This window comes from Bactrocera neohumeralis, chromosome 2 (assembly GCF_024586455.1).
Source record: "Bactrocera neohumeralis isolate Rockhampton chromosome 2, APGP_CSIRO_Bneo_wtdbg2-racon-allhic-juicebox.fasta_v2, whole genome shotgun sequence".
NCBI lineage: Eukaryota > Metazoa > Arthropoda > Insecta > Diptera > Tephritidae > Bactrocera > Bactrocera neohumeralis.
This window is the reverse complement of record NC_065919.1, coordinates 25,561,731-25,575,396: the sequence shown is the minus strand read 5'-3', so window position 1 is coordinate 25,575,396 and position 13,666 is coordinate 25,561,731. Positions and strand designations below refer to the sequence as shown.

Here is a 13,666-nt window from a genome sequence, read left to right as displayed (position 1 = left end):
AAAAAATTCTATTTTGCTCACTGTAACTCTAAATGTCTTTGAAACCTTATAAGCCGCAAAATTTTAAATTTATTTTGCGAAGCAATTATTTCGGGATTGGTGCGATTAATTATTAGAACAAGTATAAAAATATACTTACCATATATTTACTTACCGTACATATTTACAGTTGAACCGTATACATGCGTTTTAATTTTTATCAAGTATTACTCGTACCGTGTTTAATCTATTTTTACACTTGTGCATAAATTGTAACAAAGTAGCTATTAAAACGCGCTGGTCACGTGTCTACTCGTAAATTTTGCAAAACTCAACTGTACACAGTTGATTAATTTGGCGAGTTAATTAAGTGATAATGGAATATAGATGCAAAAAAATAACAAAAAATAAAATACAAAAAATATATGTTGTGGTATACTTTTTTATTTGAATGTGGTTTTTATGGTAAGGCAATTGTGGCTTGTTTTGTAGAAGGGAAATTTTCAATAAAAAAATTGTGGTGATTGGTTTTAGGTATTTGCGGTGTGAGTATTTCTGTGTACGATACATCACCGTCAATGCAGCAAATTCTGTCTACAGAAGCTCAGGTCCTTTTTATTTCGAACAAAATATAGCTACATGTAACTATGAATAAGTATCTTCAACATCGCCATTTTTGGTGGGAATATTTCATAAGAAGGAATCGAGATTGAGTTAACATGTAGTGCAGTGTTACTCAGAAAACAAAAAAACATATTCTCTTTTAATGAAATTTATCGAACTATCGTCATATGGAAAATAAGAGCGTATTCCCAAGACAGTCGGATCTGTGCAGGCATAAATGCGTAAGTACGATTAGGTGCTCGAAAATTTTACGAAAAGATGTGGCGACTAATAGAATGTTTCAACACCAGAGATAATCTTGTAGATTTCCTCTCCAGAGGTGAACTAGTGACTGATGTCCAGAGCATACTAAAATTATGGAGGGAACACTTCTTCAATCTACTGAATGGCAGTGAAAGCTTAACACCAGGAGATGTTGAACCCGATTCCGCAATCGATGACTATTCAGACGTTCAGACGTTCCATTGCCTGACCATGAAGAAGTTCGAATAGCAATTACCCGTCTGAAGAACAACAAAGCAGCGGGGGCCGATGGATTGCCGGCCGAGCTATTTAAACATGGCGGTGAAGAACTAATAAAGAGCATGCATCAGCTTCTTTGTAGAATATGGTCAGACGAAAGCATGCCCGACGATTGGAATTAAGTGTGCTCTGCCCAAAAAGGGAGACCCCATAATCTGCGCCAACTACCGTGGTGAAAGCCGAAAGCTCACCGTCAACAAATTGATTGTACCTTATCAGTGTGGCTTTCTTCTTCTTTACTGGCGTAGACATCGCTTACGCGGTTATAGCCGAGTTATCAGTAGAGCGCCTGTCGCTTCTCCTTCTTGCTATGTGGCGCCAATTGGAGATTCCAAGCGAAGCCAGGTCCTTCTCCACCTGGTCTTTCCAACGGAGTGGAGGTCTTCCTTTCGGATGAAATGACCTAGCCAGCGTAGCCACTGTCTCTTAACTCGTTGGACTATGGCAATGTCGTTGTATATCTCATACAGCTCATCGTTCCATCGAATGCGATATTCGCCGTGTCCAACGCGCAAAGGACCATAAATCTTTGGCAGAACCTTCTCTCGAAAACTCGTAATTTATCATTGAAATTATTTTCGTGCTGTCGAAAGCAGCGTTGAAATCAACGAAGTGGTGGTGTATGTCGATCCTTTTTTCACGGGTCTTTTCAAAGAATTGGCGTATGGTGAATATCTGGTCCGTTTTGATTTTCCAGGCCTGTCACCAAACAAATATTCGTCGCACTCGCAGCTTGGCTCGGACGTCACTGTTGACAGTCATAACTTAGAATTCGTAGATAATTTCGTCTATTTTGGAACCAGCACTAGCAGCAACAACAACGTTAGCCTCTAAATCGAACGCAAAATTATTCTTGCCTAAGGTGCTGCATCGGACTGAGTAGGCAATTGACAAGTAAAGTGCTGCTGTAAACTCGGCTATAACCGCGTGAGCGGTGTCTAGAGAAGACGAAGAAAAAGAAGACGATAAAAAAAAGACTGTCGCAAAAAAGAACCAAAGCCGGGGCAATATTTACATGTCTTAATAAAATTTTATATCAAAATATGTTGTTTAAGAATTGAACATTCTTTCTTCGATAAAATCATGTTTAAGTATTAATTCATGATATAGGTTACACACCTGTATATGATATAGTGTACTAGAACGAACCTAGTTAACTCAAGTGAGATACATGTAATGTAAACTCAATCAAACCACATTTTTGACAGTTAAATAAAGTGTATCCAATATTCTTAGACTTTCTTGCACCAGGGCGAATCATTACCAAAAAAAAAAGTTCTCAAAATTTTATTGTTATATCTCACAGACTGACCGATATTTTCGATAAAAAGTCAGCAATAGGTAGTCAGGTCCACATAATGTATTTGGTATATACATATGTACATGCATACTTGTAGAAGGCTCATGTTATGATGTTATGTCGACCATTTTATTGACTGATAGATGGCGAATTCACTGGTTCAAATTCATCACAACTGTTATTTGAGGATTGGGAATGGTTGTTATTCGATTTCAAACATTTTCACAGAATTTACGAAGGAAAGGAAATATTTGTTCTAAGTAAGTTTGCTTGATGTAGCTGTAGACGTTTCTATAAATATGTACATTAAACTTGGGGGTGGGGTCACGCATACTTTGCAAATATTTTTAGACTACTTCTCGCTTAATGCCATTTTGTGGACACATCAGGGATTTATTTTCACTTTGTCGTGATATCTTAGTTTTTATGTGTTACACCTCGCACGAACGGACGAACAGACAGTTACCCGAAATTCAACTCGTCTCATCATCCTGTGGCTCTACATATATCTCGATTAGTTCTGGGTGTTACAAATAACCGTTAGATTAACCAACTATTATATTCTGTTACAGCATGTTGCGAGAGAAAAAAATATATTTGTTATTTTTATATAGATACATATTTGAATATATTTTTTATCAGTTGACATACATATTTATTTTTCAATGTGTATAGCTTCTAATTTATAGGTTATTCTCTTACTTTCCGCATTAAATTTTTTTATAGTAAAATCTTTAATCAACCAACCAAAAGAATTGATGTACCTCCTCTTCATTAGATGGTCGACAATGTGGTGGTCCTTCATCAGGTGCGCCACCTGCGATCAATGACTGTCTGAGTGTTTGCATAGCAAGTGTATTACGCTTCGATACTTTGGCCAAGTCGACGATACGTTCGGGATACTGCACGCCAATGACACATTCGTAGTTTTCCTGCATCTCTTGTGGCATGCGCCATGGTTCATGACTATATTTGAAAAAATACTATGTGACTTGCATACAGAGTGAGTTATAATGAAATGCTTACATATACTCCTGAGGTATTTTTGCCAATTCCGGTACATACTGCCGGATATATTCACCTTTCGGATCCAAACGCTTCGAAAAAGCTATGGGACAAGAGACTAAAGAGGAATCCAGCAGACGTTCAAATGCAGACGATGACACCCACATCCAATTACCGGCACACACGGACCAATCAGCATCCAATAAATATTTGAGGAAGTGTCTCAAGCCATGCTCCCAACTTTGCCAGAGTGCGCCACGTGTCAAGAATGTAGCCACTGTATTGCGAAGCGTGTGATGCAACCAGCCCTCGGCCAACAATTGGCGCATTGCGGCATCAATCAACGGAAATCCGGTTTGACCACTGCGCCAACTTTGTAATTGTTCCTGATTTGGTGGAGCCCATGGAATGTTCAAGCAGATTTCATTGCCTTCCATGCGATCGTAATAAGGATTATTTACGGACATTGTATAGAAGTATTCACGCCAAATGAGCTGACCAGTTATGTGCTCTCCGCCGGCCATATGTATGCGATGATAGAATGCCTCAATTTGCACGTGCTTGAAGAGATCATGTACGCTCCAATAGAAACGACGTACTGACAAGCAACCGAAGCGCAGATGAGCGCTCATCGATTTCGGAGATTCAAGTATGTTGGGATTTGCCTGATTTGGCAAATAGTATCCGTTTTTAAAAGCACGCTCCTCGACTTTCAGACGCTCAGCTAGATGTAATAAGGCTTGTTGTTCACCACCACGCCATTTTACCTTGGCCACATAGCTTATATTGTCCGGGAATATATTGAAGTCCTCAGGAGTAGGGAACTATAGAGATAGCATAAATTAAAATAAGTATAACACTCTAGTTCGCACATACATACCTGCCAGAATGCATTTAATTCCATCAGCATGTTATCAGTTAACTTTAGAAACTCAACGCCATCCCATTCGGGATCTTCAACTGGACGCGGTGGCGCACCAATTATTTCCACGGTGTGCTAAGAGTAAATATGCTATAAGTTAAAATCCCTCGATACCATAAATCATCTTACCAAAAACATCTGATAGGTCAGTGGCGGAATTCCACCATTCGTACTAATAACAGTCCGGGGATCCCAAAGTGTATGAGAGACCTTCTCCACTGCTTCAATATCCAAGTCGTTACACAAAGCACGTACTGAGTCATCACGTCGATTCCAAATTGGTTCACAATCCTGTTCGAAGCAAATTTTATTTAACCTATAGTACTCATTAAGACGACGGAATACAGTTGTCGGATTGCCTTGGAACAAGTATAGTTTGCCTGCAATATCACTTGCGCCGCGTATGGCTTTTAACTGTTTATCAATCTCAGCCAGAGAGTTGAGAAGAAAGCTCATACGATTATACCCCACTGTTTTGGTACCTAAGGCAGGGTCGAATATTTATATTAATAATAATTAATTTATATAATTTTGTTAAATTAGTTTAAAAGTCGGATACACGAAAATTGTTTACTCAAATAATAATATGTAGTTCAAATAAGGGTTGCTTGTATTAAAGATCACCGTCATAGCGCATACATTATATGTATGTCGGTCAAAATGTGTTGACATCTGATCAAATTTGACCCGAATTGACAAAAAACCGTTTCAAATACTTTAACAAAGCTCTTTATTATCGCCTTCAAAATAGGCTATTTAGCCAATTCAAGCACGCCAACGATTAATCCAATTTTACATACACTTGTTATTGGCCTCGGTTGAGATGGCCTTCTGTGCCTTCCTTGAATTTTGTTCTTTTTTGATTTCGGCTTATTTTTGGAGCGCCATTCGTTAGATTAGACTTTTCGATGTCGTAATTATAAACTCACATCTCGTCACAAGTAATGCCGCGTTTGAAGAATTTGAGACCTCAGCTAAACTGTCTAGCATCTGATTTGCAATTTCTTTCCGACACAGTTTTTGCAAAAAATGAAAGTACGAGTCGGGCACTGACACAATAGTCAAACAAAATAAGTGAGTCGATCCATAAGAAATATTGAGATCCTCTGCTATCTCTTGGATGCCCACACGACTATTTCAAGCCCTGTTTCTTTAATTTTTTTGAAGATGTCGTTAATAACAGATGGATGGTGGATAAACAGCTCGTATGAGGCAAGTTTTCGATGACTTCGCAACCGAATACTTATGTTTGTGCTAAATGTATACTATCCATAACACTTCTGCAATTTTTTCAACCATGACGTAGTCGTTACTCCAGAGAAAACATAAGTAGCGTCGTTGTTCATTTCAATTTCATTCCCTTCAAAGTAATCTCCGTTCGATAAAACACACTTTTGCTAGCACTTTTCTCAGCCCCTGAAACATTTGGAAAGGTCTTTATCAGTAGAGCATTCAAGGCCTTTTTCTATTCGGTTTTTTTCTCCTCACGAAAAGTCGCACCGAGCCAAATCAGGTGTGGAATAACATGAGTCGATTTTTTGGCAAAAAAATATTGAAGAACTATGTTCATGACCGTATGATATGAGTGTAGGAATTGTTCACCCTTAATTTCGGTCGTTTCAGGCGAATAGCTTGGCCAGTTCGAACTGGCAGAAAGACTTTGTAGTGTACCACATAACTAATCATCTCACTTTATTTTTTGATCACAGTGTCAACTTAGGCCGCATGTACGGAATAATTATTTTCATTCGCTCCGGCTGATTTTACATCGTATTTATGAATTAGCATGTGAGCTATTACAAGGAGCCTTCCACAGTAAACAGGACTTTAAAAAAAAAACAGAACAAATGGTTTTTTTCGGCAAAATCAATTTATTTTATTCAAAATAGTCTCCTTCTGCTTCAAAACAGCTTTTTGCTCGGTCCAAAAGCATGTCGACCGAGTGTTTTAGCTTGTTGGCCGGTATGGCCGCCAGTATGCCGGTGCAAGCCCTTTGAATGGCATCTACGCCTGCATAACGCTTCCTTCATGGGCAAATGCATTTTTCCGAAAAGAAAGAAGTCGCACGGTGCCATATCAGGTGAATACGGGGAATGGTTAATGGTTAAAATGTGATTTTTGGGCAAATAATCGTCCGTCTGGGCAATTTTTGGTCGTCAGTCAATTTGTGCGGAACAAACCGTGCACACACCTTTCATAAGTTTCGTTTCGTTTTGGACATGTTCAATTCCATTTCCATGAATTTCAATGATAATTTCGGCTGATTTTTGATGAATTCACGCACAGTTTCGATGGAATTTTCGGTGATCACGGATTTTGATTGGCCCACATGTTGATCGTCATTTATGTCCTCACGACCACTTTGAAAACGTTGAAACCACTCGTGCACTCTGCTACGGGATAGGCAATCATCACCATAAACTTATTTCATCAATTGAAACGTTTCGGTAAAAGTTTTACCAATTTTAAAACAAAATTTAATGTTGGCTCTTTGTTCGAAGCTCATTTTCGCACCGATTGCACAAACATACTGGCACTTAAAGCGCAATAACTTCACTTCCAATCAATGAAATGTCATGAAATTCTCACTGGACAATCGATAAAGATAGCAAATCTAACGCACCAGTCCACATATAGATGGCGCCACCAGGGGGCACTAGATATAAAAAGTCCTGTTTACTTTGGAACGCACCTCGCAGTTAAGTTAAGTACCATATGTTACAGTTAATATAATTTAAATTGGTACTATAAATCCATGAAATCGGTTCAAACTTTCATTATTCGTGTATATGAGGTAGAGCTAAGATCGGGTGTAATCGAACTTGTTATACATCTGCAACATGTAAAGATTAAAGCCAAGGAAGTATCTTCAAGTACATAATGCCTCTTAGTTATATGTAGCCTAGCGCGCCTTTTCACCCGATTATATTCACTCTGAACACAAGTACGCACCGTTATAAGAAAAACATGCCCTTTCAATTTTATTAAGATAACTCACATATTGGCCTTTACACCCGGAAATTCAAAAATATTTATATTAGGTATATGAGAGCCAAAGGAAAAGGCATACGATCGTCAGGGAAGGATTATCTCCGAATTCGCATTACATATGTCACACATTGACAAATATTTTTGATAAAAAATGAGCTGTAGGTACTGGGGTCCAAGTAATCGGTACTTGGGGGCTTCAACAGTTTTTGTAGGTTTTGAACAATTTTTGGCCAAGAATATGCCTCCCATTCTAAAAGAATTATTCCTGCAAAGTTTTATCCCGCTATATTAATTGCTTTTTGATTTGTACACACGAGAGGAAAGAATTAGAAGGAATTTAAAATTTTGTTACATGGGAAATAGGCGTAGCTGGGGTCCGATTCCGCCCATTTTCACAAGGTAACATAAAAATGTTAGAGCAATGTTACATACCAAATTTGTGTTTTCACCTAAAAATGGCCGGTGCCAGGGCTTAGGGTGCCGGGTATATGTCTTAAGCGACAATAGCATTGCCGAGAACGAGCCCAATTTTGAAGTAAAAGACAAATATGGTAGTACGGCGACATTGGCATCGTAAAGTTTAAAGAGCGTCGCATAACTCACTAAAAATTTGCCACCAAAGTCTGTGTTGTTTGTTTAACTGTACAAAAATTTAAGATTAACCCGACGACCATATAATTGAGACCCCTTCATAGAGATGCATTCAGAAAGTTAACTAGTTGAGTTGCATCACTATTCAGTGAACTACTCGCAACAAAACAGGGTAAAATAAAATACCAAATTCTAAGAAGAAAATAAATAAAACTAATATAATGAGTATGAGTTTGCTTTACATGGTGTCATGTTGCATCTCTACAATCAATCTATGAAATAAAGAGGAATGAAGATAATTTGCATATTTTGCAGAACCATACATATGTATATCCGATTTTGTGGAGAGGAGCGCTTGTCTTAAAGCAGAAGTCATATTTCAATAGGTTGACGACCCAAAACAAACAATTACAATCGTGAAGTATTGGCTGGTCGAACTAAATTTCTTACTAATGCAGCGACCAACCCAAAGTCCTGATCTCAATTTGATTGAGAATTTGTGGTCAATCGTCAAAAGATGGTTGGATCGACTTCAACGAATCTGGACGTGTTTGTACAGAATTTGTTGAATCTTGAATAAAGTGTTTTGCATGGGACAAAATCGACTTCATGCAAGTTGTTTTAGTTTATTAGATTTTATTTAGAATTTGTTATTTTTTTTTGTATTATTAACCAATTTGCTTCGAATTGAACATTCTTAGTTCATGTTCGTGGATAAAAACTTTTTAAATTCTCTTTGCTACAACTATTGTTATGCAGATATACATAAATACACGAAGCACAAACTTGTACTCTGTGTCTTGTGTGGAGTTTGTGTCAGATCAGCCACGTGATCTCTTACTCTCATTTTGCGCCCCTCACTGTACACATTGGAGTTTGTGTCAGATCAGTCACGAGATCTTTTACTCTCACCTGTTCTTGTTATTCCTTACACCAGCTCACTTACCAGCACTTTCGCCATCAAAAATGAATAGCGGTATCAAAGCAATACCCTCAGTTTTGTCGGAAATGGCTTCCAGCAACGCCGGATTGTCGTGCAACCGTAACCCATGGCGGAACCACATGACGTTCGCTCGCTTCGCCATTTTCACAACGCTTCGCTGCTGTTGCACTCACTCACACGTCAACTGCGCTTACTCAATATACACAAATATTACAGCACAGCGATGAAATATTACAGCACAGCGATGAAATAATAACTTATTTGTTGTTTTTTTTTTATTAATCTCGCTTTGAACACGCTTTTATTGCATTTTCCGCTTTTGTTGGCTGTTCCAGCGCTCTCCCACTGCACTTGTCAGTAATCAGCAATACAAATCGCACTCAACTACTGTCGAGTATTGATAGTAATAAGCTGTTGCACTCTTAGTTCGGTTTACTAGCTCTCAACTGAAATTGCAGCTCCGTTTTTGCCAATCGTGCGCTCACTCAAGGGCGACCTTCTCGCGTCAGCCACTTGTTGGCAAATGCAATTAGCGCTGGACACACTGCAAGTTTTCTATGTTTCCCATTTATAGTAGTTGTGCTGACGTCGCAGTTTGTAAACTTTTTGCGCAAACTATATCATCGCAGTCACCCTCTAATTTGTAGAGCTTCTGCTTCTAACCCTCAGTGCTGGCAGTTTTGTATTGTGTTGTATTGTGTTATTTTTGCACGTTTTTTCTCAACCCTCTCCAGTTGCTGAGTGTTTCTATTAAATTATTTTGAAAAACTTGTATACCAGATGTACTGGAGCGTATGAGTGGGTGGGTGGGCGTGTGTGAATAGAATGGCAATAAAAATGTTGTTTGCATTGTAACGTTAAATTGCGAAAATGTTCCGATATGCGGTACATACGAGCATAATTTGTACTACTGTTCAAAATGGACCAAAGTCTAAATTAGATTTTCACCATACTAGTCCTAAAAGTTAGCGCAGAAGCGTAGACGCTGTTTAAAACCTCTTGAGTATATTTGGGAGACAAAGTTACAAACTACTATTTATTTAGTCAGAAGGCAGCTAGAATTGTGTGCGCTAACTTTTTCGATACTAATATTTGAGGATGTTTTGTAGTCTCTATAGCCAAATTATCTGCTCCTTATGTTTGGAAGTAATAATTTGGAGGCAGATACTTCAGCCTTTGATACGGCATAATCCTTAATGTCAAGTGATTAGCTTTTCGTTTCCTATTAATGTTCTCTAGCAAACGTTTTCTGCAATAATGTGATGGTTCAACAATACTTGTAAGTAACATAAAACAATTTGCCTGTGACAATCATCATTTGCGGTAAAGTTGGTTGGTTCCATCTTCAAAAGTAAGGAATCCAATTTAATCGTTTTCAGTCTTCAATATTGCTGGCATTGCCCTAGGGGACACCATCCAAAGGAACCATGTTAAAGAAACAGTGAAGCACGGAGTAGGTGCCGTCATGGTATGTGATTGCTTCACATGGTGGCATGTTGGCTCTCTGAAAAAAAATCGTTGGAATGATGAAGAAAGAAAGAAATGAAGAAATTTCTATTATTTTCAAACCTTCACAATTTGCCGAAGTATACTGAATGTAGAAGTCACACAGATGTTTTTATTTTGACAGCTATCATTCAGTAAATTTTTATACCTAATATAAACCTATCAGGCTAACCTGGAATTATGTAATAGTATCACCCTAATACTCAAATTTATTTTTAATTCGTCAATGTGTAAAAATCTTGCTAGAAGATTGCTTCCAACTATATCTATAGGCTTTTATTTACATATTTACAACATGCTGCAATTGCAATTTATAGTTAATACTTGTTGTAGTTTACGAAATTTCTATTTTCACAAATTCATTACTTTGAGTTATGTGGTCTTGAAAATTACTACTCCATATCTAATATTCATACTACAAGTAGGTATGCTTGAATTTATCTAATGCATAGTTCAAGAGAATTCGTATACATGAATACATATAGTATATACATGAGAATAAAGTATGAGAGAGAACCCTCTCAAACTGTATTTAGTTTCTAAGTTTGAGCAGCTTAGAGTGAGTATAAATTCGAAATTTGCAAAACTTTTCGTTATGATATGCAATTTGTATTCACATTGCATACAATAACTCTGTGCACCTACTCATTAGGAATTCCATTGCAAGTGTTAGAATTTGAAAACGACTTACTTTCGAGATTTTGCGATATTTCCACGCGTAGTTTTGGTTTGGTGTGAATCACTCTGAATATGAACGAAAAGCTATGAATACGAGTATGAGTACAAAAAATACCGATGCAGCATTAAACTAATTTCACCAGAGAGAAACATTACTCGAAAAGACATATCAGTGCTAACCTTATATTTACTAGGAGAAAGAAAGGTTTTATTTATAATTCATTCACTCGATTTTATAATTCATTCTATACACTTTCTTTTTTTCACAGTAAGTTAATCAAGTCTATGAAAAATAATATCCCTTAAATATTCATTCCTGTCATGTCGACATTTATATATACATACATACATACATGTACCGCATATTTTTATATACATATGTACCTATGCATAGAAGATATATCATCATTATTCTTACACAATTTTACCAATTTATAATTATTAAGATTTTTGCAAAAAATATGCAGCAAACGAAATGAAAAATTCATAATTTATACATTGAATTTTTGTCTATAAAAATTATTTTGTAGGTATAAGTGTCTAAAAAATATGCGAATTATAAAAAGATCTCAGTAAAGCCAAATAGAAGTGAAAAAAGCGGCAACAGCAGAAAAATACAAAAAAAATAATAATAATAATTTGTTAGAGGAATTATTTCTTACAGGGTGTTGCAAATCTAAATGCAGGCGCTTTAGAGAAAGTTTATACATATATACTTATAAGAATGTGTATAAAAGAAAATAAATGCTTGTAATTGCATATGCAGCAACAGCTGTTAGTGCTACGTTCTTCTCTTACCACTATACTCTGGTATACTCACACTAATATTATTAATAATACAGCACATGTAACTTTTGACAGCAGATTTACCGAGCTTTGACTTGAATTTATGATATGATGTGAAATCCTACAAATAACCTCTTTATCGGTACATATAGTATTGCTTCGGAGGAAATGTTAGTGAGGAAAATTTTACAGCGAAAATAAGCAGAAATCAAAGTCATAAGCGCGCTGCTAAAAGCTTTCTCATTCATAAGTGTGGTGTAATATAATTAATATTATTATATAGTATATAGTTTGAATTATGTGTTATATGACTAAATGGATTCATGGGATCCTTGCGTGTGTATGAAAAATAAAACACGATTAAAACCGTTAGTAAGTGCGAAATAAGTATAAAGGCATTGTGAAAATTAATATTTTATAAAAATTATACTGACAGTACAAGTAAATACAAAAGGTATCTCTTACTTTTCTGGTTATTTTAATAAATAACACAAGTAGGTTTATATTTAATATATAAACGATTCAGAATACGCGGCAAACCATTTTGGAAAGGGGAAAAATTGGTTGTCATGAAGAGATATGAATCGCGATATTGCGGCGGTTAATCGTAGATCTAGCAATGTCATCGATAAGTTAAAAATGGGCCATCTATATGGCCCTCTCGACCAGGACGGACATCAAGGATCGACAACAGGACGAAAAGGGAGATTTCCAGGCTTGCAGTGAAGGAAAGCTTGAGCGCAAAAGAGATAGTTGGAGAAATGGACAACATTGCGCGCAGTTGTTTTTAAAAAAGATTTAGCTCAACGAAAAAAATGTTCCAAACCAGCACTTCTCGGCATAAATACCGGTTTGCTGAAAAATATATTTGTTGGGATGAAGAATAGGTCCTATTCCACTTGATTTCTCCAACGAAGTGGACGTTTTCCCCTTCCTCTGCTTCCCACGGCGGGTACTGCGCCGAATACTTTCATAGCTGAAGTGTTTTCATACATACCGCTGGATGGTAGCCGCTATCTTTTAATTCACTGAACTAAGTATGTGAAAGTCGTCGTATTACTCGTACAGCTCATCGTTCCATCGGATGCGTTATTCGCCGTTGCTAATGCGCAAAGGACCATAAATCTTCGGTAGGTTTTTTTTTTCGAAAACTCGTAACGTCGACGCATCAAATGTTGTCATCGTTCATGCCTCTGTACCATATAGCAGGACAGGTATAATGAGTGACTTATGGGATTTAGTCTTTGTTCGTCGAGAGAAGACTTTACTTCACAGTTGCCCACTCAATTCGAAGTAGCACCTGTTGGCAAGAGTCTGCGTTGGATTTTTCAAGAAAGACGAAATTATCTACGACTTCGAAGTTATGACTGTCAACTTTCTACTCTTCGCCGGTAATCCATTTGCCCCCGCCGCTTTGTTGTTCTTCAAAGGGGTAGTTGCTATTCGAACTTCTTCATGGTCGGCCAGTGGAACGTCCGCTCCATCGTCATCTACTGGAGAGTCGGGTTCACCAGCCCCTGGTGTTTTGCTTTCACTGCCATACAACAGACTGGAGAAGTATTCTCTCCATAATTTTAGTATGCTCTGGGCATCCGTTACTAGATCACCTCTGGGAGTTCTACAAGAGTATGCTCCGGTCCTAAAACCTTCTGTTAGTCGCCGTATCTTTTCGTAGAATGTTCGATCATTACGTCTGTCTGCTCATCGGACTCACACATTCCGGTCTCTCTCTTTTTTGTCTGCAAATGCGTCTCGCTTCCCTCTTGAACTCTCGGTATCTATTCCAACCCTCGGTTATAACACTGCGACACGACACTCC

General features: G+C 37.6%; 1 protein-coding gene across 1 annotated transcript; it reads right to left on the bottom strand.

The window, feature by feature from the left end:
• Positions 1 to 3,021: 3,021 nt before the first annotated feature.
• On the bottom strand, positions 3,022 to 9,424 carry LOC126751727 (cryptochrome-1). The gene is made up of 5 exons (XM_050462227.1): positions 8,881 to 9,424; positions 4,482 to 4,834; positions 4,311 to 4,427; positions 3,452 to 4,254; positions 3,022 to 3,391 (listed from the first exon to the last, which is right to left on the bottom strand). The coding sequence occupies exons 1-5, from the start codon at positions 9,017 to 9,019 to the stop codon at positions 3,160 to 3,162; spliced, it is 1,644 nt and encodes a 547-aa protein (XP_050318184.1). The 5' UTR covers positions 9,020 to 9,424; the 3' UTR covers positions 3,022 to 3,159.
• Between the last annotated feature and the right edge of the window lie 4,242 nt (positions 9,425 to 13,666).

Coding starts and splice junctions, on each gene's coding strand:
- LOC126751727 (XM_050462227.1), bottom strand. CDS start 9,019: ATGGCGAAGCGAGCGAACGTCATGTGGTTCCGCCATGGGTTACGGTTG. Junction 4,835..8,880: donor TTTTGATGGCGAAAGTGCTG/GTAAGTGAGCTG, acceptor ACCCTGCCTTAG/GTACCAAAACAGTGGGGTAT. Junction 3,392..3,451: donor AAAATACCTCAGGAGTATAT/GTAAGCATTTCA, acceptor TTTCAAATATAG/TCATGAACCATGGCGCATGC.